This window comes from Sturnira hondurensis, unplaced genomic scaffold (genome assembly GCF_014824575.4).
Source record: "Sturnira hondurensis isolate 20B ecotype Veracruz unplaced genomic scaffold, ASM1482457v3 Scaffold0008916, whole genome shotgun sequence".
Lineage (NCBI taxonomy): Eukaryota > Metazoa > Chordata > Mammalia > Chiroptera > Phyllostomidae > Sturnira > Sturnira hondurensis.
Genome location: NW_028081547.1, coordinates 775,575 through 799,669, shown reverse-complemented (window position 1 = coordinate 799,669; position 24,095 = coordinate 775,575). Strand labels below are relative to the sequence as shown.

The following is a 24,095-nucleotide window of genomic DNA, read 5'->3' as shown; positions in this document are numbered from 1 at the left end:
TCCTGGGCATGGGCGAGCCTTGGGGGCAGCCCTCACTGCTGTGCCAGGGGACCCACGCTAGACCCATGCTTCTGAGGGGTGGGGGTTGTGGGCTGATTAGCAGTTGACCAAGGGAAGCAAATGAGGGCAGTGAGAAGGCCGCCCTCTCCCCAGACTTGCACTCAGTATCCCCTGGATGCCCATGTCTCTCTCCTGCAAGCACCGCGGACAAACATGACGGAGGAGCCTGGCTGGGGGACACCCATACACAGGAATCTGAACACAAGTAGCATAGGAATTGGGAGGAAGGGTTAGGGGGAGTGGTTGTAAAAGGCTTCCCACAGGGAGGACAACTCAGGTGAGGGTATTACTACACTACTCTCACCTGAGTTTGGAGTTACCACAATGGCAGACCTGGGCGTATCTCTACATGTAACAGTTACTCCTTCTGGAAGCAACCACCAAGCCTCCAACATTGCCTTCCCGCCCTCCCTCCCTCCCTCCTTCCCTCCCTCCCTCCCTTCCTCCCTCCCTCCCTCCCTCCCTCCCTTCCTTCCTTCCTTCCTTCCTTCCTTCCTTCCTTCCTTCCTTCCGCACATACTTGCCACATACACACTTGGACTCAGGCCCAGTTCGAGGCCCTAGGTGTATATAGTAATGTGAACACAGTAGCATGCTGCCTGTCCTCCTGTGCTCGTGGTCTAGTGAGGAACACCAGACTTAAACAAATAAGTCCCCCAATATCTTAGAGGTTAAAACTGTGTGAGTCCAATAAAGGAAACAAGTGGGTTACGGTGAGAAAGAAGAACAAAGGGGCCCTGATTTAGACTGAGCCATGCTGTGTGCACCTGTTGAAACTATGCCCATCCTTCAGCACTCAGCAGAAATCCTGCCTCCTCTATGAAGTCAGCCTGTTCCACAATGACTGTCTCCTGCTCTTTAGTAGCCTCCAGCATGCTCTGTCTTCCTGTACCATGTCTTATCCTACCTTTATTTAGTTTTGGGCACTTGTCTTATTTGCCCCGATAGAGTTTCAGCTCCTGGAAGGAGAGTTTGTATTTTATTGTCTGAGAACCTACTGTGAGCACTTCCTTTCTGAGAGGCACAGAGGGACATTGTTGAATGAATGAATGAATGCATGCATCAGTGAATGAATGTGAGCCTTGATTCCTAACTCCAGAGACCCCTCTATGGGGATGCAGCCAAGTTCTCTGAGAGCACAGGTTCCATAGCCAATCTGCTAGGCTCAGCTGGTCAGCTTTCAAACTCTGTGACCAGGGGAAGTGCCTTGACTCCTTGGTGCCTCTGAGTCCTCATCTGCAGAATGGGAGATGTTAGGTAATAACTGTTAACAAGGATGAAAAGGGTTATGCATTACTAATTAGTGCATGTGCATTACTGAGATTTCTACTTGGCCATAATAAGTGATTTATGAGTTAGTAGTAATGTGTCAGTCACATCCAACATCTCACAAAATCCTCACAAAATCCTGAAAAGGGTTTACTAACATGCCACAATGTGCACAGCAAATTCAATTTCAATACAAAATAAAACCAACAGAAAATGAGACAAATCTGCACAACCAGGACTGTCTGTCCCCCATGACATTCCTCTGGCCAGATTGATTCTCTCGACTCCCTAGTCAAGGCTAAGATGTACGTTCGGAAGTCTACTCTCCTGGGCAAAGGCTAACATTCTATTCATAGGTCAAACAGACATTTGAAATCAGATGCTGGCCTGGAAGGGATGAGGGAGGCAATTTTTAAGTTCTGGGGGGTTGGTGGGTTCTGCTCTGTCCATCTCAAAAAATGAGACACCCCTTATTTCTGAGGACCTTGGAGTGGGAGATGGCATCCTGAAAATCTCATGATCGGCTGCAGCAGAAAACATGGCCTTGGCCCGCCTACAAATCATCTGAAGGATGCCAAGTTCACACCAACTTTGTGTGAGCAGCCGGCCCTGGGTTGGCAAAGACTGGAGAGGCAAGGAAGGTGTTGGTTGGTTCTGATGTTTCATTCTGTGGCTTCTGAGCTTGGGAATAGAGAATCCCCACTTCCTGGTGTCTCCCTTCCCTCCCTGAACAATGAAAAGCTGTGCCCACACTCCCTTCTTGGCTCCTCCTTAAGGTATCAGGTGTGTAACTGTGTCTGTCTGTTTTGAGAGTAAAAATTGTGTCCATTACATTTACAAAAGGAGAGGGGTATGATTTTGTGACTAAAACCAGGGTACTCAGTAGACTGTGAAAATATTTACTGCCAAGCTGTTTTTGTATCAGTGAGAGAAGGCATTTCTAGCTCAGACCAGAGAAGTAGAAACTCTTTACATGGGACTGAGAAACCCCTTGCAAGTGTCCTCTTGTGAGAAATGGGACCAGTGGAGCCAGGATGGGAAAAAGCAAAGTCTCTTTAATTTATTCATTGACTCTTTTTTTAGACTAAAAAGTAATCACATGCTTTTTGCCAAAACCAGCCCCAGGGCAGGAGTCCAGCAAAACATCATCCTAGTTAGGTAATCTAATTTCCAAAGGGAGACCCCAGCTCAGACACCCACCATCTGTGTCATGCACAGATGACACAGAGAGCAGAGAGCTGAGACACCCACCAAGGTTGAGGCTTGCCCTGTGTGGGTGACTATCTGTGATGATGATGGAAACCCTGTCTGCGGGAAAGGGTGCTACAAACTGGGTGGCTTAAAACACCAGGCATTTATTCTTCCACAGTTCTGGAGGCCAGAAGTCAAAAATCAAGAACTTGCAAGGCCCTGCTGCCTCTGCAGCCTGTGTGGGAGAATCCCTGTTGGCCTCTTCCTAGCTTCTGGTGGGGGCAGTCCATCCTTGGCATTCCTTAGCTTGCAGCTGCGTCACATCAGTCCCTTTCTCTGCTGTCACTTGGTCCTCTTCCTTTGTCCCTATCTCCGCATGGTGTTCTCCTCCCCATGCACCCGTCCTTCTCTTGTGAGGACATCAGTGATGTTGGATTAAAGACCCACTTGAGTATGTCTGCAAAGATCCTATTTCCAATTAAAGGCGCCTTCACTGAAATGTAGTTTTGTGGGGGACACTGCATCCCATCACCTTGCCTTGCCCTAGTGCCGAAGAGATGGGTCAGGGTTTCTTCTGCTGGTGTGAGGAAGCGGGCAGTTGGGGTTCTCCTGGGAATCAAGTCCTTGGAAGGAGGAGGAATCCTCAGATGGAGGGCTTAGGCCTTGAAGGTCCTTTTTCCAGATCAGTGTTTCACAAAGTGGGGTCCCCAGACTATCTGCCTAGACTTGTGAGAAATGTCATTTCTTAGGCCTGCTGAGTCAGCACCTGTGGGACGGGACCCAGCAATCTGTTCTGACAGGTCTTCCAGGTCATTCTGATGTGCCCTAGAGTTTGAGAACTGTTCTAAGTTCTTGGCTTTTGTCCTCATAGCAACACATTCTAATGGGGCTGCCTGTAGGGACTGGTAGAAATTTTGGGTTACAGTAGAAGTTGTTTTATCAAATGAGTTTGAGAAGCATGTGTTGGTCTAAATCAAATGAGTTCCTGACTGAAGGGGAGAGTTCTGAGCTTTCAATATACTTTATGTACCGAATGTTGAAAATTTCAAGGAAGGAAACAGTAGCATTTCTAAATTTCATTGATGAAAGAGCTGTCCTGTTTCTGTGGAGTATTCCATTGGACTGGTGTTCTGCAGAGAGCACACTGGGAAACACTGCTCCTGTCCACATATTAAGGCATTCAGTAAATTTTTATGAATCACCTTCTGATAGTAGGGGAATACATCCGTGAACAAGACACAGTTTCTCTCTCCGTGGAACTTAGAGCCTCACGCAGGAGCTGGCAAACTACAGGCCTCGGGCCAAATCTGGCCTGCCATCTGTTTTTGTATAGCCTGTGAGCTAAAATTGGTTTTTACATTTTTTAAATAGTTGAAAACAATTTAAAGGAAAGATATTTCATGAAATGTGAAACTCACATAAAATTCAAATTTCAGCATCCATAAATAAAATTTTATTGGAACACAACCACTCTCATTTGTTTACATATTGGCTATGGCCACTTTTGCTCTACGACTAAATTGAGTGGTTGCTATAGAGACCATCTGGCCTGTAGGCCACAGAGCCTAAAATATTTTTTTCCCTGACCTTTTACAGACACAGTTTGCCAATCTGTTGGCCAGGTGTAGTGAGGTGAAGAGGGGCTGAACACATAGTTGCAGGTGCCTTGAGTGTTGTGAAGGAGGAGTGCAAGGACCCCAGGACTGAGGCCTTTACTTGCCAATGGTAGTGGTGGTGGCAGAGGGGGAGGGGAGGGGGCATTAGGGCCTTCTGGAGGAGGATCTCCAGGATGACCCAAAACTCTGGAATATGGCTGGATAGAGAAGGTTGATACAGGTAAAGGAGATAGTGCATGTAAATCCTTGAGTCAGGAAGAAGACCACTCATTCAAGGGACAGAACAAAGTCCAGTATGGCTGTAGCATAAGGAAGGTGAGGACTGGAGTTGTTGCACATGTTGGCCAGATGCCAGGCAAAGGTCCAATATGCAGGAGCACCTTGGAAGGTCATGAGGAGGATTTCGAACTTGACCCTAAGAGCAGTGGGCGGTCATTGAAGAATTTATGCACAAGAATGGATATGAGTGATCTGAACTTTGTGAGACTGTGTTGTCAGTGGAGAATAGGTTGGGGCTGGAGCCAGAGTGGATACAGTACAAAAAATTTGGGAAACTTAGCAGTCAACTAGGGGAGAGAAGGAGAGGAGGGAGAGTCGGGTGTGGCTTTGAGATGTGAAGGCTCTCAGTGACACTCATCCTCCCTCCATGCAGGCCCTCTGTGCGCCTTGGCAACCCAGGTGCTAAGCCTGCATCCTACTGGACTCTGACTCATTAATAAACGTTGATTGCTTATTGCACACCTACTGCATATCCACTGAGCAAAGTGCTAGATGTAGATATTAGAATATGTATACATATATACATACTCTAATATATACATATATACTACATATGTATGTGTATGTACATATATATGAGGTCTGTTCAGAAGGTATCCAGGCACGTAATATGAAAAATAGAGACATTTATTGAAGAAGATAAATGATACAGGAAACATTGTACATAGGACAATGACACCTCAGTTCCCTTCAAAGTAGACATCTTGGGACCTCACACAGTTCTCCCAATCACCATCAGCTGTCCTGTCATATTTTCCTGAATCTCAATGATGGTCTGAAATTTCTTCCCTTTCAAAGGTGATTTTAGTTTTGGGAAAAGCCAGAAGTCTCAGGCACTAATTCTGGGCTGTAGGGGGGCTGAGTCCCCTGGGTGATTTGATGTTTTGCCAAAAAACTGCATGAGACATGATGCATGAGTGGGTACACTGTCATGATGAAGCTGCCAATCACCAGTTACCCATAGCTGCAACCTTCTGAATCATCTGACTAGTTTTGTGGAGGAATAGTCAAGCCTAAGGCAAAATTTGATGCAGATTCACTGCCCTACTAGCTGTCATTTTGAATGTGACAGCCACCCAGTACACATGCTCACTCAATGGTGTCTACTGCCCTCACTGACTAGTACAGTGAAGTTGTCATTGTTCACACATGCACATTCCAGTCCACCCTCTGTGGTTGCCAAGTTACATTGATGTTGTGCAAACCATTGTTGTTATTTTAACAATGGTTGGACTTTTTCCAGACAGACCTCATATTCTATAGATAAGAATACTACCAAGATCTAGTTTTAGAGCTCAAGATTATTAGCTGGGCAAGAGATAAAAGTATCCACAGTGCTCGAAGGGTAATAAGGGCTGATAACTAGAGGAACAAATAATACTCTGAGGGGACAGAGGAAGTGCTGAGTGAACACCATTGGGAGATATTTGTCCTCATTAAGAGATCTTTAGCGGCTTCTTGGCGGAGGTGGCTTTTAAACTGCATCTTGAAGGACATGTCACATTTGGAAAGGAGGGGAGAGGGAATTGATCCAATCTGAAAAAGGATGGTCTTGTGACAGTGAGTGTGTGAAGGAGGGATGAAGGGAGCAGTGTGGTTGGAATGAATGGTAAGTGGAGATTTTGGATGCTGAAGAGGTGGTCCCAGGCTCCTGAGCTGGTTTGGAAACCTGACTCGGACTCCTGATTGCTTAATGAGCCTGACACCTTAACCCAGGCTGCATCGAGCTGGCGAGTTGCTCTTCAGCAGTGGGCTGGCAGGGCAGTGGAAGGCTCACTGTTTCTCTGAAGGCTAGGACCCTGCCTGCCTCATGTCCTGACTGCTCAGTGAACAAGTACTCTTTGCTTTTCTAGCCCATTGATCCTGTGACTATTTTTAATTGCCTTTTAAGTTCTGCTTCGACTTCTGGCTGGTGCCTGCTCCTGGTTGTGCCCGCAGACCAATAACTTACAATGAGTTTTTTTTCGGGTTCTTGGTCCTCTTGTTCAGGGCTGTGACACAGGGTTATTTTTGTTGTCCTGTGTCAGGAGATACTTCATAAATGTGAGTGGTGATGATGGGTTCCTTAAGAACGGTTTGGCTGATTCATTTCTAAAAGTTTTTTATAAAATAGTGAAATAAATATACTGAAAATCATATACATATGAAAGTACAAAATAGTGACTAATCATAAGGAAATTCATGCAACTACCCACTGGGTCAAGAAACAGAACATACCAGTATCCCCTGGAGCTCTCCCATCTGTCCCTTCTCCATGGCTTGTTTCTCACACTGATGGTGGCTGAGAAATCTTAGTAAAGACTATCTCTGTCCAGCTTCTGGTCACTGGTTAGACAAGCAGCTGCAGAAGATGAAGAAGTACAAAAACTGGGGAATCAGGCGGCAGTCTGACCTATCTTCTAGAGCTGCCCACACGAAGGGGATTCCATGTCTGTGAGTGCCGGGGGCAGACTGACAGGTGTTAGGGACATGAGGGGCGTACCGGTGGCTGGCTCAGCTGATGACCGCAGTGTGCAGACAGGGGCCCTTGTCCTGCTGGGCTCTTCTCTCACTACAGTTATTAGATGCTCTTAACCAGAGACTTCCGAGATTTAAAAGTTTCCTTCCTCCCGGTCCCCACCTGGTGTGGCACCCCTTCTCAGCTTGGGAGAGGGAACACTAATGGAGGGAGAAAATCTTTACTTTGGTCCAGGGGAGACTGTGTGTCCTCAGGCAAGGATGTGGCCGAATTGATACAACAGATCAGTAATAATTCATTAGTAATCTTGACATTCAACTGGTAGACATTTTTGGAAGCTGCATTTTCTAACAACGATCTCTGGTTAGAAGTCTGTATTTGTGGAAGGAGGCTAGTCTGAACAGGCGTAAGGGAAGAAATAATCTGCTTTAGAAGAGGAGGCCGAAAGGCTTTGCCTTCTCCTGTAGAGGGGTGTGCGCCTTTCAACATTTCCACGGTTGCTCTTCAATTATTGGTGAATCGTAACTAGATTTGAAAACTCAGAAAACGGGGGGGTGGAGAGAAGGATGCTGTAGGGAGGGAAGCCCCCATACATGCAAGTATGTGCACCTTTGACTTCCCGTTGGCTTGTCTTTCTGTACATGACTTCATCTTTGGGCTGGATTGGCCACTTTGTCCAGGAGGCCCTCCTGACCAAGGTCTGGAGATGGGGAAAGGGTGTGGGTGCCCCAGAGGTAGTGAGCCAATGTGTCCAGACACTCGGTGTGCTCTGTCTGGGTGGAAAACCTCACTGGAAGCCAGATTGAATCACACCAGTTTCTGAGACATTCCTCAACCATGTTAGGCAAAAGAGTCCCCTGCTGACGAGCTGGGGTAGAAGGAAACCTGATATAATTTTGGAAAAACCTTCTTTGAGAAAGAAGTTTCTCACAGCTGCTTAGTCTCTCCCCGACATCCAGCGTTGGAGGGGTCCCAGGCCACACGGAGGAGATTGATGGGTCTAGGGGTTGAGGCTTTGCAGTACTGGGGGGCTTGCCATTCCTAACTCCCCTCAGGGATCTAGAAGAAGGGGAAGGAGTCATCTGGACTGGATAGAAATAGAAGTTCCTTCCCCTGTCCCCAGGCTATTTGTTGAATTAGTTATTATTTCACATTAACAGTCAGCCCAGGCTCTCTTGTATTTGGCTGCTGTGTTGGAAACTGAACTATAGACTAGAGTGGTAGGAACTCAGGTGCATAGGAGGCTGCTGAGGTTTCGGAGTTGAGCCTGGACTCTAAGGGGGCAGGTGCAGAATCTGAGCACAGGGAGTCAGGCAGTCCTGTGGACCCCTTGAAATCGGAGCCTGGGCCCCCACATGGGGCAGCCCAGCCACTGACACTGCTCCTTCTGAGTGCATCAGAATGCCTGGTAACCTGGCTATCTTTCTGCCTCTGACTTGCTAGGCATTGTTTTCCTGAATGGGGGTTGCTGGGAAAGGCAGGGAGCGGGATCTAGCTTCAACAGCTCTTTTGACCTGAAGCCAAAATCATCTAAGTTCAGTTGGTGAGGTTTATAGGCATTCACTGGATTAGGTCCTAAATCATGGTGGAAATTTTCTTGGAACGGGACAAATCCTTTTGTAAATAAAAACATTCACCCTTTTTCTTTTGACTGACGTGCCTGGTGAATCACGTGCCCCTCAGAAACGCCAGGACATCTGATCTTGTTTGGGATTTGGTGTTTGCATTTGAACATGTGCACTGAGAAACCGCAGTTTGGGAGCCAGCGCTCAGTTCAAGCCTCAAGTCGTGAAAACCTCCTAGGTTTAGCCAGGATATCAGCAGCACGCAGGAAAGGGTTATTTTTCCAGTGCCTAGTGAACAGAGGTTCAGTTTAATCAATCAGTACATATCTATTGTCACTTGCTGGATGCCAAACATTCTGGGTATTAAAAAAATGGGCCATTGCCTTTAAGGGGCTTTCGGGCTAATTGGGGCAATATAACACGCGTGGATAAAGACAATGCAGGCTGCCTGCCGGTGCCTGTCCAGTGCTGAGTGAGGGGAACAGATTGCGGGCACTGGAGTCAGGGCAGGGAGAGAACCTCAGTGGCCCCCTGGGATTTGATTAAGGAGATGAAGATGGGTGGAGAACAATGGAGAAGGCATCCCAGGAATAGGGAAAGCTGTCACCAGGGTGTGGAGTACCAGGTCACATCAGAGGACTCTGGTGGGAGAGCAGGCTCTTGGGGAAGGGGCAGGGGAGACCGAAGGCCTGAAGACCAGGCCTGGAGGAGTTTGAGTTCTGTGCTGTGGACGATGGGGACTGGGGAGCATTTTGATTCGAGAAAATATGAACAGAGCGAAAAAAAAGCAACCCACCCTCCCAAACCCAGCAATCATTCTTTATCACACTCTGAAGTCCGCAGTATGTGCTGGGTACTGTTCTAAGCTCTGAGGGTATGCAGTGAACAAATGGGCCAAATGCCTTGGCTGGAGCTCATGTGATGCTCCAGGGGAGACTGGTGTCGCATAAGCACACCCAGGTGTAAGGCCAGGGAGTGGCGAGCATGCTGAGGAAATTGCAGCCATGAGAGATGAAAGTGACCTGTTTCATTTGGGGCATTGGGCTGTACCTTATATTGTTCGCAAGTCACCTTTTTACTTCATGTTGCTTCTGTCTTTTGACTTGGAGGACAATATTCAACCACAAGCAATTCATCCCATCTGTTGTCTGCCAGTAAATTCTCTCTCCTCACTTGCCCCTGAATGATGGTTTTGGGCTGTGGCAACAATTTCGCTGTTTCCAGGGAGACAGTGTAGGTTCTGTGCATTTCCTGCTGTGGTGGCAGTGAGGGCTTCAGAACCCTGAGGGAGGCTGAGTTGGACCCTTTGGAATGGGCTTCAGGGTTTTGAGCCCTGAAAACGGATGCATTCCTTTCCTCCTGGTCTCTGGGGCAGTGCTTGCTGAGCTGCTGGAGTCCTGGGGGACCTTGTCTCTGTTGCTCTATCTTTCCTGGCCCCCTGGCTGTCTGTGATTGGTGTGCCAGACACACCCTGGAGTCCATATAGAGGGGCCTGGCCACTATGAGCATGGCCTCTCTGAACCTTCATTTCCCTTTTGTGGAGAGAGGACTAGGTGAGTGGTTCCTAGACTTTCTATGAAATAATTAAACTTTTAAAAACGTAGAGACTGACACAGGATTGCCAACTTTTTATTTTGACAAGCATGGACATAAAGAAGGAACTGTCAAATGCCAGCTCTGTCATCATTGTCATTTCATTAAAAGGGCATATTCTTACCCAACAAAGGACTGATGACATAATATTCAAAGAAAAGGACAGTTTTCCCCCCGAGAGGCATGCTGGCTGTCTTTCACTGACAGACGTACATTATGTTACGCTGCTGCTTTTCTTTCCAAACTCCATTCTGGAGTGGTGCTGCTCCAAGGCCCCAAACTCAGGGACCACAGGACCAGAGGGCTGGTGAGCCATCCTCCCAGCATCCTTTGCTGTGGAGAGTAAGACACCACTTGGACCGGATCCTCTTTCCAGTTCTCCCAGGTAGCAATGGGCTTCCTTTCTTCTTCTGCTTCTCCACTCTTGACCCTTCCACTGTCTTTCTCTCTTAGCAACTGCTTTCTGGAAGTGAGGACTTCCCCAAATTATCCTAGGCTGCTTTTCAGGAGCTGGGAGAAGGGGGGAAAGAGGGAGAGTCCACCATCTTTGACCAGCTGAGCTCCTCCGTCAAGCATCTAAACTCCTCATCTTAAGGTAGCACTCAGTTGTTCCTCAACCATATTCACATTCTTGTTTTGATTCAATTTGCCTTTTTCTCTACTAACTTGAGCCATAAAAGTTAACTTGGCCATGGCATGGCCAAGTTTCTGTTTTCTCTTACAAAAATGAGGGTTTGGGATTTCCTGTAGGTCTTAGTTATCCATGTCTAGTCTGTCTTGACCAGAAAGCAGATTAGGCCTCCACTTTGGTGAAGTGAACAGAGATCAAGTTTGCTGTTTGGAAAATATGGATTTGCCTCCTGATCAGTTCTTTATCAGCTGGGGACCTTGGGCAGGTCATTGTTCAAGGCCATGTAAGTGCGTAGTCTAGCACTTGGCTAACAGTAGCTGCTGTTTACTGGGCCCTCACCAAAGGGCTTTGCATTCATAGCCATGGTTGATTCTTACAAATATTCTTGGGGGAAGGTATCTGTAAGCCTACTTTTCCAATGAGAAAACTGAGTTTAGGATAAAATGGAGTGACTTCCTTCCCATTCTCCTCATGCCATCTCTTCGCCTCATGGGGCTGTACAGTCCCTGTGTGAACAGGCTGTGTTTCTGCCCTCCTGTGACCCTACACCTTTCCTTTCTAGAGGAAGGGAGTTCAACCACACAGGTTCCAAGGTCACTTGCAGATCTCACCTCAACAGCTCTGTGACTCAGATTCATTTCATTTTTTTTTAAAAAGACAACATTATTTGAAGGGGTTTGAGTGCTCTCCTTGAGAGAAAAAATGATGGTAAATTACCTTTCCAGAACACGTAAGATTCCTCCTAAAGCAAAGGGGTTGATATCAAGCTCATGGGCTCTCAGTGAAACTTGTTAAAGCCTCTGTGCTAATGACAGATCTTCAGCCAGCTCAGTGCCTCAGTTGTTCACCTTCAAAATGGCGACAGTGGTGCCTAACTGGCAGCATTGTTACCAGGATTAACCAAGATGACATCAGACATTCAGAAAATTACATCCATTATTAATCCATCCGAACTTCTGGCCCTGCCTCGACTTGCCTGGTGTGATTACAAGTGACTCCTTAACTGGGAAACAAATGTGTTTTTTTTGTCTTCTGCCTGGGCCACACTGTGCTGGTCTTCTCATGTGGACGGGTCCTGAGCTGTTCTCTGCCAGCCAGTCAGGCAAGCAGCAAAGCCACTGGGTGAGCAGGCTGGCACGGGCCTGGCCCAGGACGCTCTGGCTGAGGGAGGAGAGCTGAGATCTCTGCCTCTTTCAGGTTCCCATTTTATTAAGCCTGTCGAGGGCAAAGGAAGTGGTTATTTTGCAGATGTGATGTACTGACCAAGATGTGTGCATTAGTCCTGAAAGTGCAGGGGATTGATTTATTAATTTTAAGCAGCAGATGTGGCCATTTGAAAACACATCTCACTGTGCTCCCCTGCATAATGCTCACCCACGTTTTTGGCCCAAACTTGCAGGAAAGAAAATCTTTTGTTTTAATTTTTATTTATATTTAGATACTTGTTTTCTGTATTATAAAGGAGTTTCAGCATTTATTTTTGAACATGTTATATTGTTATTGCTTTCTAGAATTACATTTTTAACACATATGTATAAACAAAAGAATTAAAAACATTTATATAGATATGGAATTAGTACTACCCATGTATAATATGCACCCTTATTTTTCCCTCAAAAATTTGGGCAAAATAGTGCACATGATACACAGCAAAATACGGTATGTCTGGTGGGCCATTCAGTTCCCAGGTGAACCCCCTGCATCTCTCCAACTCGCTGTCCGTTCCTGGTTAACCAGATTAGATGTCTATACTACAAAGTTCTATTATTTAGGAGCCCATAGGGTATATGATGATTGTTTCAGTGGTAGTCAAGCAGCATTTCCTAAGGAGATTCCATCTCTTTGTACTTTCTGTCTATCCCAAGGCAGTAAGGGATAGAAGAAAAACATGGCCTTTAGTCTTAGAATAGACTGGATTTAAATTTCAGCTCTGCTGCTTACCAGATGAGTGATGTTGGAAACTGCCCAACCTCCGTGGGCCTCATAATGTTGCTACCTTGCAGACTTGTGGGGATTAAGCAAGATGGTGTAAAACCACCAAGTAAAGGTCATGGCCCTTGGTGCACTGTCCTCCCCAAGCATTTCAACCACCAGACATTTGTTAGTGAGGGACTCACAATCCAGACCTCAGGGTCAGGCTAGACAGAACCTGGGGGTGTGTTTGCATAGTTCCTTTGCATTTGAGACAAGGAAACCTGAGCCACCATGATGGTAGGCGACTCGTTAAAGGTCAGCCAGCCTGCTTCTGCCATCACCTTTTTCCTCCCACAAAGACTGACGAAAAGCAATTGTTCCCACACAGGCCAGGGAGCTCCTAGCAGTGGGAACCTCATGCAGCCTATGGTGGTGAAGTATTTTATGAGACCCAATAAACTCAGATGGTGTCCAGCATCCCAGAGTAAATGGCTTTGTCTGAGCCCCTTTTTAAGATCCTGTGACCTGAATCCGTGAACATTGTGCCCCTTTCCTGGGGGCGCAGCCTGTGGTTAGCAAACAGGGTAGCTGCTGGGTGAGTTCGTTGGTGCAGACGTGGTGGTGCGCCCTCCAAACGTGGACCCCTGGGAGACTGATGGGAAGGCCGCAAGGTGCGGCAGGGGCTGGATGACCAGAACTGCCCAAGGGCAGAGGCCAACTCTGCCACTCCCTCCCACCAGCTCTGCGTGGGGCCCGCCTCCTCTGCTGCTCCCTTTCCCCTGCCCCCAGTGTACCACCTCCTCTCTCCTCTCTCTCTGCAGAACTCGCACATGAAAATCCCCACTGGTGGTGCCCACATTATGCTTTATTTGCTTGAGCCGCTTAAGGTAATCGGCCTAATCCCTAATACACAGGATTATCAGTACCTGGGAGGATCCCATGACTGGGCCACTGGTCCAGGATGTGCAACGGGCTGCCAGGGGGGTTTCCTCTTGGCCTGTTTGGCAGGAGTGGGGGTGGCTGAGGAAGACCCTTCCTCAGCAATTAGGTCCAGTGAAGACCCAGGGCAGAGGGACCAGAACAATGGCCCTGCATGGAAGCACTGGAAGCTCAATGGGTTTGTAGTTATTGAAATTCAGGCATTTCTAGGTCTTAGGCCAAATTGGGCCAAAGAATGTCATAATCATTGCCATGAAATAAAGCATCTTCTAAAAGCTGACATGGGCCTATAGGCTTTTATTCAGTGGATTTCAAATTATTTTTTCCCCATAGAAAACCCCTTCAAGCAGAAGCGGTCTCACACAAAACTTTTAATAGACGGAGACTGTGCAATGTAGAGATGCTTTGATATCATGGGGCCTAGGAACCTTGCCTCCTCTGCCCTCTCTTGGTAACCTCTAAGGCGCAGAACACACATTAGGCTCCTAGGAACAAAACTGTGGGTTTAACCCGCTGTGCCTTCTCATTTCCCAGATGAGGACTTGGCTCAGAGAGGTTCAATAACTAACCAAGGCCACACAGCCTGTTCCTGGCAGAACCAGGGCCAGAGTGCAGGCCCTGCCTTTCAGCCCAGAGTTCTTCCCCCTGCCACCATCCCTCTAATAGGAGGGGAAGGTTCCTTCTGCTCTGCAGTGAGCAGCCACATGCAGGGCTGCTGGGTCAATTTTGACAGATGCAAGGGGTCAGGGAGAGGAGGTGGAGGCAGCTGGGGAATGGAGTGAGGGTGGGGGTGACAGGCAGAAGGAGTAACTGAGAAGCAGAATCCGTCAATGTAGGCTCAGGGGAAGTGGCTTTCTGATGCTGACCAGGGAAATTTGAGGACAAAGTGGGCCTGTGAGACACAAGGAGAGGACAGATGGAGATTTGCTGGGTCCTTTCTTCCCCCGCAGCCTTCTGGCTGTCAGGAAGTATTCCATGAAGCCAACACCCTGGGCGGGGAGGGTTCAGTCATGGACTTCCAGAGATGAAAGTGTTCCTGGTCCCTGCTCTGTCTAATGCCTAATTCCAGAGGGATTAGGAGAGGCCATTCCTTTCAGACCCTCAGGATTGCTGGGCAGAGAGGGCAGGCGTCACAGCCACCTGAGGATGTGGACGGCACCCAGAGAGGCTGGATCTTCTTCAGTGGCAACTGCCTGGAAAGCCTCGGTGCTCAGCAGGACTTCACAGCCACGTTCATGTCCATTTCAATGCTCTGCTCCATGAAGGATGATGGTTCTGAGTTTGTTCTTGGCTGAGAAAGGAACTGTGTTCCTCTGTCATTCACTTAACCACCCTCTCAAGGCACGGTGACCTTGAAGAAGGGCCTCTGTGGTACATGTGGTGCCCAGATTGTATGGGGTGGATGGAGTGCTTAAGATGGTCATAAGCCTTTCATGGGCATTTTAGAGCCGCCCATCACCCTTCCACACACATTATCCCATGTGGTCCTCATGCTGTCCCCGAGAGAATGTCAGGTCAGGTACTTGTCTCTTTTTCGTGTCGACAGCTGGGTTTAAATTCTCACTGAGTTTTCCTGGGCCAGCTGCTTAACCCTCCTGTGCAGATGAGCATGCTTGTGTCTGCCTTACAGAGTTACTATCATGATGCTCAAAATGGTAGCCAATGCTCTTGTCATTATTATTTATTAATAATCACATCTAGGTGTTGTGCATGCCAAGAATTGACTTCCCATTTGCTGCAGCTGCCCTTCTTCTCTCTCTCTCTCCCTCCTTTCCCACCTGCCTTTCACTAAGATGTCTCAAATGCTTGCTCTGTGCTCATAATGTGCCAATGTTGAGGATACAGCAGTGAGCAAGAAACGATCATTTTTCTCTCACGGAGCCTACAGGCATTAAATGATGGTTGAAGTATGCAGGCTTCCAGGTGGTGGTATAAATGCTCTGAGGAGGCACAGAGCATAGACGGGGACTGATCAGGGTGGGGTGGCTGTCATTTCCAGTGCGGTGGGCAGGGAAGCGCTCAGTAGGAAGGCATCAATGGCCTAAGCAAGGCTAGGGAGCAGCCACGTGGCCATCTGGACAGGAGGAACGGCCAGTGCAATCAGTCCTGAGACGGAAGTGGGCCTGGAACGTCTGGCAGCACAAGGAGACTGATGTGGCTGGAGTGAGTGGGAGAGTGGGAGACTCAGGATAATGGCAGGCGTGGGACAGATTCGGTGGGTTGCACTGTGTGAAGTCTGTGATGTCCTGTGAGTGGGACGAGAAGCCACAGGAGGGTGAGGGCATGGTAGTCACATGATCTGATTTACATTTTTAACTGTAGTTTTCCTCCCAGATGCTCACTGTGTAAGCAACTTCCCAGATCTGGGATGAGGAGACAGTGTTCCGAGAACTGAGACATAATTAAACCCGAGACAGCCTTGTTATCTGAGGGCAGCCTCAACAGGGAGCAGCTAGGGAGGAATCCTCCTGGTGGCTGGTGGCTGGCCCCCACCCCCGATGCAGTCACACAACAGGTGTGCTGTTCTGGGTGGCCTTGGCTCCTGGCGCGGCCTGACAGGTGTCGATAGGAGCCTGCTTAGGGTGAGCGAGCCTGGCTGGGCAGGAGCAGGTGTGGTGGCTGCTCACAGGGAGGGTGCGGTCTGCACAGCGGGCCACCTGGCAGGACTTGGCAATCTCAACATCTTGTTGGGGCACAGGGAGGTAACTGGAGCCCCACTCTGCAAAGTGTGGCAGGGCGAGGCTCTGAGAAATGAACCACATGTCCTGGGAGGCCTGCCTTTGGGGCTGTGGAGCCCTTTCTCCAGAGCAGCACTGCTTCTTGCTCACAACCAGACGGCAGCCATGCTGTTGCTGCCCACCTTCACTAGGCAGTGGGTGCTTTCAGCAAGTGCTGGGTTCCACCTCATCGGATTACAAGGTCGCACTCATCACTGCTTGCAGAAGAGGCTTGGGGAAGTGAAGTGACTTGTCCAAGGACACTGAGGAAAGTTGGACCTGGATTTGGGTATTCTTCCATCTTCAGAGATCTGCCCACAACACCACAAACTTGAAGTTTCCCTTGTAATGGGTCTAATTTGGGAAAGATGGAGACAGATACGGCCCATATGTGAAGGTTGGGGCCTGTGGGGTTCTGGATTAGAATGGGCTTGCTCCTCAAGGCTGGGTCAGGGCTGCTTGTACTGCTAGGGAAAGGCTAGCCCTTTGAAGACAAGAAAGGCCACTCCCCACTGTGGCCCCCACACCCAGCTCTGGGAGTGGGCCAGGTGGAGGCTTCTGCCAGTTTTGGGAATCCCCGGACGCTGGGTCGCAGCAGAGGGAACTTCTTGGGAGTGATGGGTTCTCTTGTCTGGGTTTGGAGGAGTCATCCCATTGAGAAAGGAAAAAGAGACATGGGAAGCAGAGTGAGCTGGCAGTTTATGTCTTGGCTTGGGGGTTGCCTGGCGGGGCCAGGCGGCTTCAGCCCCCCACCCCAAGCCCTGATTCACTCAGGGCCAATGTCCCTCTCAGGGCCAGCAGTCAGTGCAGTGGTGCAGCTTTAACTTTAAAGGCAACCAATCCCATCAATGTGCGCTCCGTCACAGCAGCTCTTATGCTGCGTGCCAGGCACCGTGACGAATGCTGGGCATCACTTGTCTCACATAAGCTTCATCACCACCTTGATGGGTCTGCATGCCTGTCCTCATTCTTCATGGAGGAGGTCAAGGCTCTGGAGCCAATGTGCCCACAGTAGTCAGCGTGTTGGGGGTGGGGGGTCCGAGGAGCAGACCTATGCCTAGGTGGGCTCTCTGCCTCCATGCTGAGCTCTCAGGCTCTGTGCCTTCCCCTGAAATACCTGCTCTCAGTTGCCCTGCATGTGAAATGGGGATAATTCCACCTGCCTGTTGGATTTATTATAAGCCGTAGTTGAAATCATGTATAGGAAGCACCTAATTTGTAGTTGCCAACACCCAGTTCTCGCTTTATAAGTGGTGGCCAATCACTGTTACAGTGGGCCCTGCCCTTTGCCGTTGGTCCCTTGTGTGTCCCAGCAAGGCCACGTCCCCTCTCTGGGCCTCTGCTGCCTTTTCTCTGGAGCATGGGGTTACGGTCCCCGCTCCAGATGAAGGCTGCTTCGGCTGCAGTGAGGTCAGAGTGGCGAGGGCCTTTCCCTCCGGGCAGGAGTGCCCCTGGCCTGCGGCATCAGGCTTCATCGAGCTCCAGCCCCCTCCTCTCCCTGTCTCCCCCTCAGTTCTGCCTCCCACATGTGTAATTAAGCTCAAAACATCCAGTGTAAGCAAATAATAACAAGGGCATTATCTCCCTTTTGTCTGTGTTTTTCTTTGCCTATCATAAAGTAATTAAAATAATGAATGCCTTGTAAAACAATAGGTAAGAGTGCTGGCAAGAGAGCATTATCTGCCGTATACTGCTTGTGCTGTGAATTATTAATGCATTGAAACCACTGTGACTGGAGAGGATTCCTGCCTCCAGCCCTTGTCATGCCCATTCCCTCTTCCTGGGCCTGCCAGGTGGCTGCAACCCTGAGCTCCAGGGGTGGAGGAGCAGAGAGCTGGCCCTTCACACACCCCTGGCCATGGCCCTGGACCAGTTCAGAAATGTCCCAGGGACACACTGCTCAAGAGGAAACAGGAAAGCCTCTGATTGCAGGGCCTTTTCCCTGCCCTATCTCTTTCCTGCCTCATCTCTTCCCTGTCCACTCCAGGTCCTCTAGTTCTGGAAGAAGCAGGCAGTTCTGGGCCTGGGTGAAGGGAGAGGCCAGGAAAGGGCGGGGTGTTAAGATCCATGTCCTGTTTCAGGTAATAGCCTGGGTGACCAAGCCATGCCAGGGTCATGAGGAGCACTGGTTCTAAAAGTGGGGTTCCCAGACCAGGAGCTTCAGTATCACCTGGGAACTTGTTAGAAATACACGTGGTGGGGCTGGGGGCAGCACCCTGGGTTAACACGCCCTACAGGTGGTTCTGATGGCCCTTCAAGATTGAGGACCACTGCTGGAGTGTCGGTGGCTGGAGGAGAAGTGGGAGACTATGGGACTTATTAAACTGGACATGTATTAAGTGTCCTGGGATGCTTTTAATCCCCACCATGGCTGTGGGCAGGCAATGTCGCTCCATCTGGCAGGGCGGGTCCCATGGAGGGAGCAGAGCTGGCTCTACACCTTCAGATACTAAGGCTGGCCCTGGGTCAGGGTCTTCTCTTCCAAGACATGCAACTATGCAGAGTCTTTACATGGCTGAGACATGGGGTCCCACCGGGACACTGAGACTGGCCTTAGGTGGCTCAGGCAGCTGGCTCTACAGGTGTCAGCAGGTGGCCCTGAAATATACCCACCCTGGGCCAACCGCTCACCCCACCCCCACTCCCTGCTTCCTCTTGGACCGTGCTAGCTCTGTGGGGCCCAACACACTCGGAGATAAAACATGAGCACCTCGGGTTGCTGGTACTGCTTCTCTCTTCCCCGCTCCCCTGAGCCTGGGGTGGCTGGAGGGAGAGAACCAGGCATCAGGAGCAGCTTCCTGCCAGCCTGCAAGTCCCCTAGAGCAGCAGTCCCCAACCTTTTTGGCACCAGGGACCAGTTTGGGGGAAGACAGTTTTCCAGGGACTGGGGTGGGGGGATGGTTTCGGGAAGATTCAAGTGCATTACATTCAAGCTCACCTCCTGCCGTGTGGCCCAGTTCCTAACAGGTCTGGCCTGGTACTGGTCTGGTCCTAGGCCCAGAGGCTGGGGAAGGCAGTCATCCTTCCCTGGAGGGTGACTTACCCAGACTCCGAGCCCTCTTTTCCTCACTCTGCCCCTCCCTCATTCACTGCAAAGATTTTCACCTCTGCCTTTGGTTTTCCCCCCTTACACCAAGTCACAATGATCCACAGGGTCAGTTTGCCTTGGAAATTAATTCTAGTGTTTTAAACGATGAACATAATTGTGCTGGTATCTTTTAAGACATCTATAGATCTGCAAAAAAAAAAAAAAGAAAAACCTCAGTGAGTATTTGAGTAAAGGGCTCAGTTAAACTTAAATTTTAGATAGTGAATACATTTTTAGTATAAGTATGTTCCATGTCGTATTTGGGGGCATGCTTATGCTAAAAATTGATTTGTTGTTTATCTGAAGTTTAAATTTCCCTGGCTGTCTTGTATTTTACTTGGCAACTTTAAGTGCAGGTTCTATAGTCAGTGAGGGGCTGATACTCATACCTATATTTGTTCATTTGTTCGTTTGTTCATTCATTCATTCATTCATGTTTATTGAGCCAACTGTATTCCAGGTACCCGTTTAGGCACTTAGGATACAGCAGTTGGGGTGGGGACAGAGAGTAAATGAAATAAGTGAATTTGAGAGTATATTAGAGATTTTGAATGCTTTGGAGAAAAATAAAGCAGAAAGGCTATTTTGTCAGAAGGCAGGGTTGCAATTTAAGAAGGGTAGCCAGAGAAGACTTCATTGAAATAGTAATATTTAAGCAAAGACTTGAGGGTAGTGAGGGAGCAGGCTGTGACCCTTTGTGGGAGAAGAGTATTTGTGGGAAGCGAGGGCACATTGTATGCAGATAAGTTCAGGTGAAGGCCCGCTGTGGGGCTGTTATCTGATGATGTCAGCCTTGTTTCTTCAGGCACATTTGAGGCCATGATAGGTAATTTCTCATCTCCTGTAACTGAAAAGGGCCAGGGTGGATTTCAGGCAGAGCTGGATTCAGATGTTCAAATGATGACATCAGCATTTCACCACTTCTCCTACTTTTCTCTGTGCTGCCTTCATTCTCAGGGAAGGATTACCTTCCCTACGCTTTCCAGCAAAAGTTTTGAGCTCAAGTTGTATTGCATTGGTTGTGTATCTTGTGACCACACAGTCATAATGGCCAGGGGGATGGAATGACAGGATTGAGCAGTCCCCATTCCTGGAGCCAGCGTGGGTCTGTCAGCCCTTTTGAACCACACAGAGGGATGAGGAGGCGGGGCTTTCCTTATGGAGAGAACCGGGCACTCCTGTGAAAAGGGCGTGAAGGCTGGGTAGTGGAAGACCCCAAGCAAGACATTTTTCCTCCTGAGCTTTGTGACTTCTTAAAAATGGGAAGAGGGGAATCTCATGCTTTCTTTCACAAAGATATTTTAAGAAGAAATAAAGAAAAGATTCTTTTTTAAAAAGATTTTAAAAACGGATCAAAGCCATAACCCATTCTTTCTTTCGTTACCCTGTAGCTTCAAGCCAGTTCCTACCTTAGCTGAGGACCCCTTGATTTTGGGGGGTAGGTTGTCTTTTTAAAATGCACTTGGTCCCCATGTCTCAATCCTTGTTCTCTCTGTTGCCAGGAGGCCCAGAAGATTAACAATGGCTCAAGCCAGGCTGATGGCACTCTCAAGCCAGTGGACGAAAAAGAGGAGGCGGTGGCAGCCGAGGTCGGCTGGATGACCTCTGTGAAGGACTGGGCGGGGGTGATGATATCTGCCCAGACACTGACCGGCAGAGTCCTGGTGAGTCCTCAACTTCCTCCTCACATCAGGAGGCCTGCTTCTGGTCCACAGTTGCTTTGTTTGTAGGGATGTGATGTTTCACAGGGTCTTCTACAAACCACTGGCTGTTGGGAAGTGCAGCTAACAGGGAACACTTATGTATGGTCATGGAGGACAGACTGGGTTCATGCATATCTAAGCTAAGGTTTGCAGAGTGGGCTATTGTCTGGGGCACAGAGGGACCAGGGAGTTCTGAGTGTGTGTGTGTGTGTGTGTGTGTGTGTGTGTGTGTGTGTGTGTTTGCCGGCCTTCTAGGGATGCTACTGAGCAGAGGGCCCCTTTTGGGAAGTTTCCTAACCTCCTGCCCTGTGTGATCTGGATCCTGACCATGGTGGACATCCTCGGTTATGTTGGATGAAACTCATTGGCAGCCCACCCAAGGCCGTCTGGCCCTTGCTTGGAGCATTGCTCCTGCCACGTTATTTCTGATGAGGGTGTTCCTGCCACATCTGCAGCCAGGGCTCATCCTGTCTCTTCTCTGGGCATTGCCTGCTTTCTCTCTGACCTGCTTGTATGGAGCTTGGCTTCACTGGTCTCATGGTCTTCTGGTTCTTGGCAAGGATCACAGGTGAATCAAGCCTGTAGTGACCAATCATGCCAGCTTGCCTGGGACGGAGGGGTACCTTGGATATGGGTCTTTCAGTGTGAAGCGAGGAGAAGTCCTTAGACAAACAAGCACAAATTGGTCACTGGCCAGGCCATGCTCCTGACATACGTGGACCCTTTCTTTGGGGTAGCCCTGCGCCCTGGCTTTCTTGGGTCTGCTCTGGGTCAGAATATTCCTGAAAAGGATTTGAATTCCAAATAATTTCTTCTTATAGTTCTGGAAGCTGTTTTGTATGGGCTACCTTTCCTGGGCCTGAAGCTGGGGCTTGGTCAAAAGTCATTTGGCTCATAGGTAGTGAATGGGGACATCCTGAAACGAGGCAGGGATACTGGAAAGTAAATATTATCACCCTCGAGATTTCGTGGCAAAAATTAGTGAGGCGGTGACTGCAGATACAGGGAAGTGGTGAAAATTTTATCCCTCACAGTCCTTCTTGGGGAGAACTTTACCTTGTGTTTGGGAAAAACATCTTACAAACAGCTTAAAGGAAGAAGTAAGACACTGAATGCCATGCTTGGGTTATAAAGTTGGTGAGCAAAGCGCATTCAAGAAGAACAGTGTGCTATTATCTGAAGGACTCATCATGAGCTGAGCCTTCTGAAAGTCTGGTTATGAAGCTGTGGCTGATGTTAATTGGTAGCAAAATAGAAAGGGGAGAGATTTAAAGTTGAGATTTTGGAGGAAGAACAGAGGGAAACTGGTGAGGACAGTTGCTGCGTGGAGGAAGAAAGAGGGACAATCCAGGTTGGTGGGATCCAGGTTGCTGCCCAGGAAAAACTGGGCAGCACCAGGTATCAGATGATGTAGGGAAGGCAGCATTGCTGTGGGCTGTGCTGTGTAACCACCATCCTTGTCTCTCCCGCCTCCTGCCCGCCCAGGTGTCCAGTAGAATCTGCATTGCTCTTCTGTGCTTGTTTCTGAGTGGATTCCACATGTGAAACTTAAAGGGGTTGAATTCTGGGTCTGGGCATTCATGCAGGATGAATGGAGGCAGTGCCTTCTGTATGTACGATGGCGATGGTGGATGAGGAGCAGCAGACAGTTTGGTTACATAGATGTGCAGCCCCCACGGCTTCTGTGTGGCCCCTACAGACATTTCTGATTATCCTCAGCAGCGTCAGACAAGAGTTAACTGAGCACCAACTCTAGGCCAGGTGTTCTTTTCAGCCCCATGGGAAACAGGGAGTGACCCTGATTCCATTGCACCATGGAAGTTACTGAAGGATTGTTTGGAGAAATGCTAGGAGTATAAGCATTATGTGGGTGTGTGTTGGGGTGGAGGAGCTGAATATGGAGAATTTTGGGGGGGTCAAGAAAGCCATCATAGGGACAGAAGCCTTTGAGCTGAAACCTCCATTTCAAGATGGACTGAGCACACACTTGTGATATAAAAAATAAAAATGTACCTGAGCTTGAAAACAAGAGAGGGACCACTTAATGGGCCAGAAGCTGAATACCTGATAAGACAGATAGCATTTGAATTGAGCTTTGAAATGTGAGTTAGGATCTTGAGCATCAAAGCAGAGAAAATCGTTTCAGAGTGAGGAGCAGTAGGAGCAGGGAACGGCCACCGCACTGATGGACCAAGGCCCGGGCTGTGAACACAGGGCACCCAAGGGGAAGTGAGTCTGGGAAGGTGAGCTGGAGACAGCTGGTCCCCTCTTCAGATGCCAAGGAAAAGAACTGGGGTGGAATTTTATAGGAAAGGGGGTTTTGAGGGAAGGGTATCATGATTGGTGGTTGTGCAGAGAGAGCTGGTGGACAAACGGAGACCAAATTGGTGAGGTGGGAGCTTGGAGGTACTAGGGTCAGTTAGGGTAGTGAGCTCCTAGCACCTGTGACAGGACTTGAGGGGACTGCAGCAGCGGACCTGGTGAGGCAAGGCCTGAACTAACACCAAGCTGTGGGAGCAGGTAGGTGGATGTGGGTAACATTATGTAAGTGGAATGAATCATAGGCCAAGCGCACCCAGCACCCACCTTGATACTCCTACTGGCAATAGTACTATCGAAAGCCTCTCGTGGGCCAGGCACTATGCTAGACCCTGCATGTTATGATTAGATCCAAGGGTGAGAACCATGTGGAATTTTTTTTTTGTATCTTCCATTTTGCTGTGGTATTGTAGGGATTCATTACAAGGAAACAAGCAAGCCAGTTGTATCAATGAATGTGTTTCCATTTTACAGTTGAAAAAAAAAGCATAAGAAGGGGAATGACTTGCATAAGAATATGCAGCCTCCAGGCTAGTCCCCACAGGCTCTGGACTCCCCAAAAAGTCTAGTGTTCTTTCTGTGTCATTACTTCCAAGTCGAAGATAATGCCTCTTCTTTTCTAAGCCACTGCCAGCTGTCACTTGGGCTGTGACACTTTGACTTTATTGTCTCTGAGCCATCAGGTCCTAAGGCTTCTTGGCTGGATTCTTTTAACATTTGTGTGGACAAGCACAGTCTGCCCAGGCCTGCTTG

General features: G+C 48.8%; 1 protein-coding gene across 9 annotated transcripts in view; it reads left to right on the top strand.

Moving 5' to 3' along the window:
• The window catches only part of KCNMA1 (potassium calcium-activated channel subfamily M alpha 1), a 728,885-nt gene that overhangs the window by 194,125 nt on the left and 510,665 nt on the right, over window positions 1-24,095 (top strand). For all 9 annotated transcript variants that reach the window (XM_037056365.1, XM_037056367.1, XM_037056369.1 and 6 more), the window contains exon 2: window positions 20,823-20,984. In XM_037056365.1, the coding sequence (XP_036912260.1) occupies window positions 20,823-20,984 (162 nt within the window). The remainder of the gene's footprint in view (window positions 1-20,822; window positions 20,985-24,095) is intronic.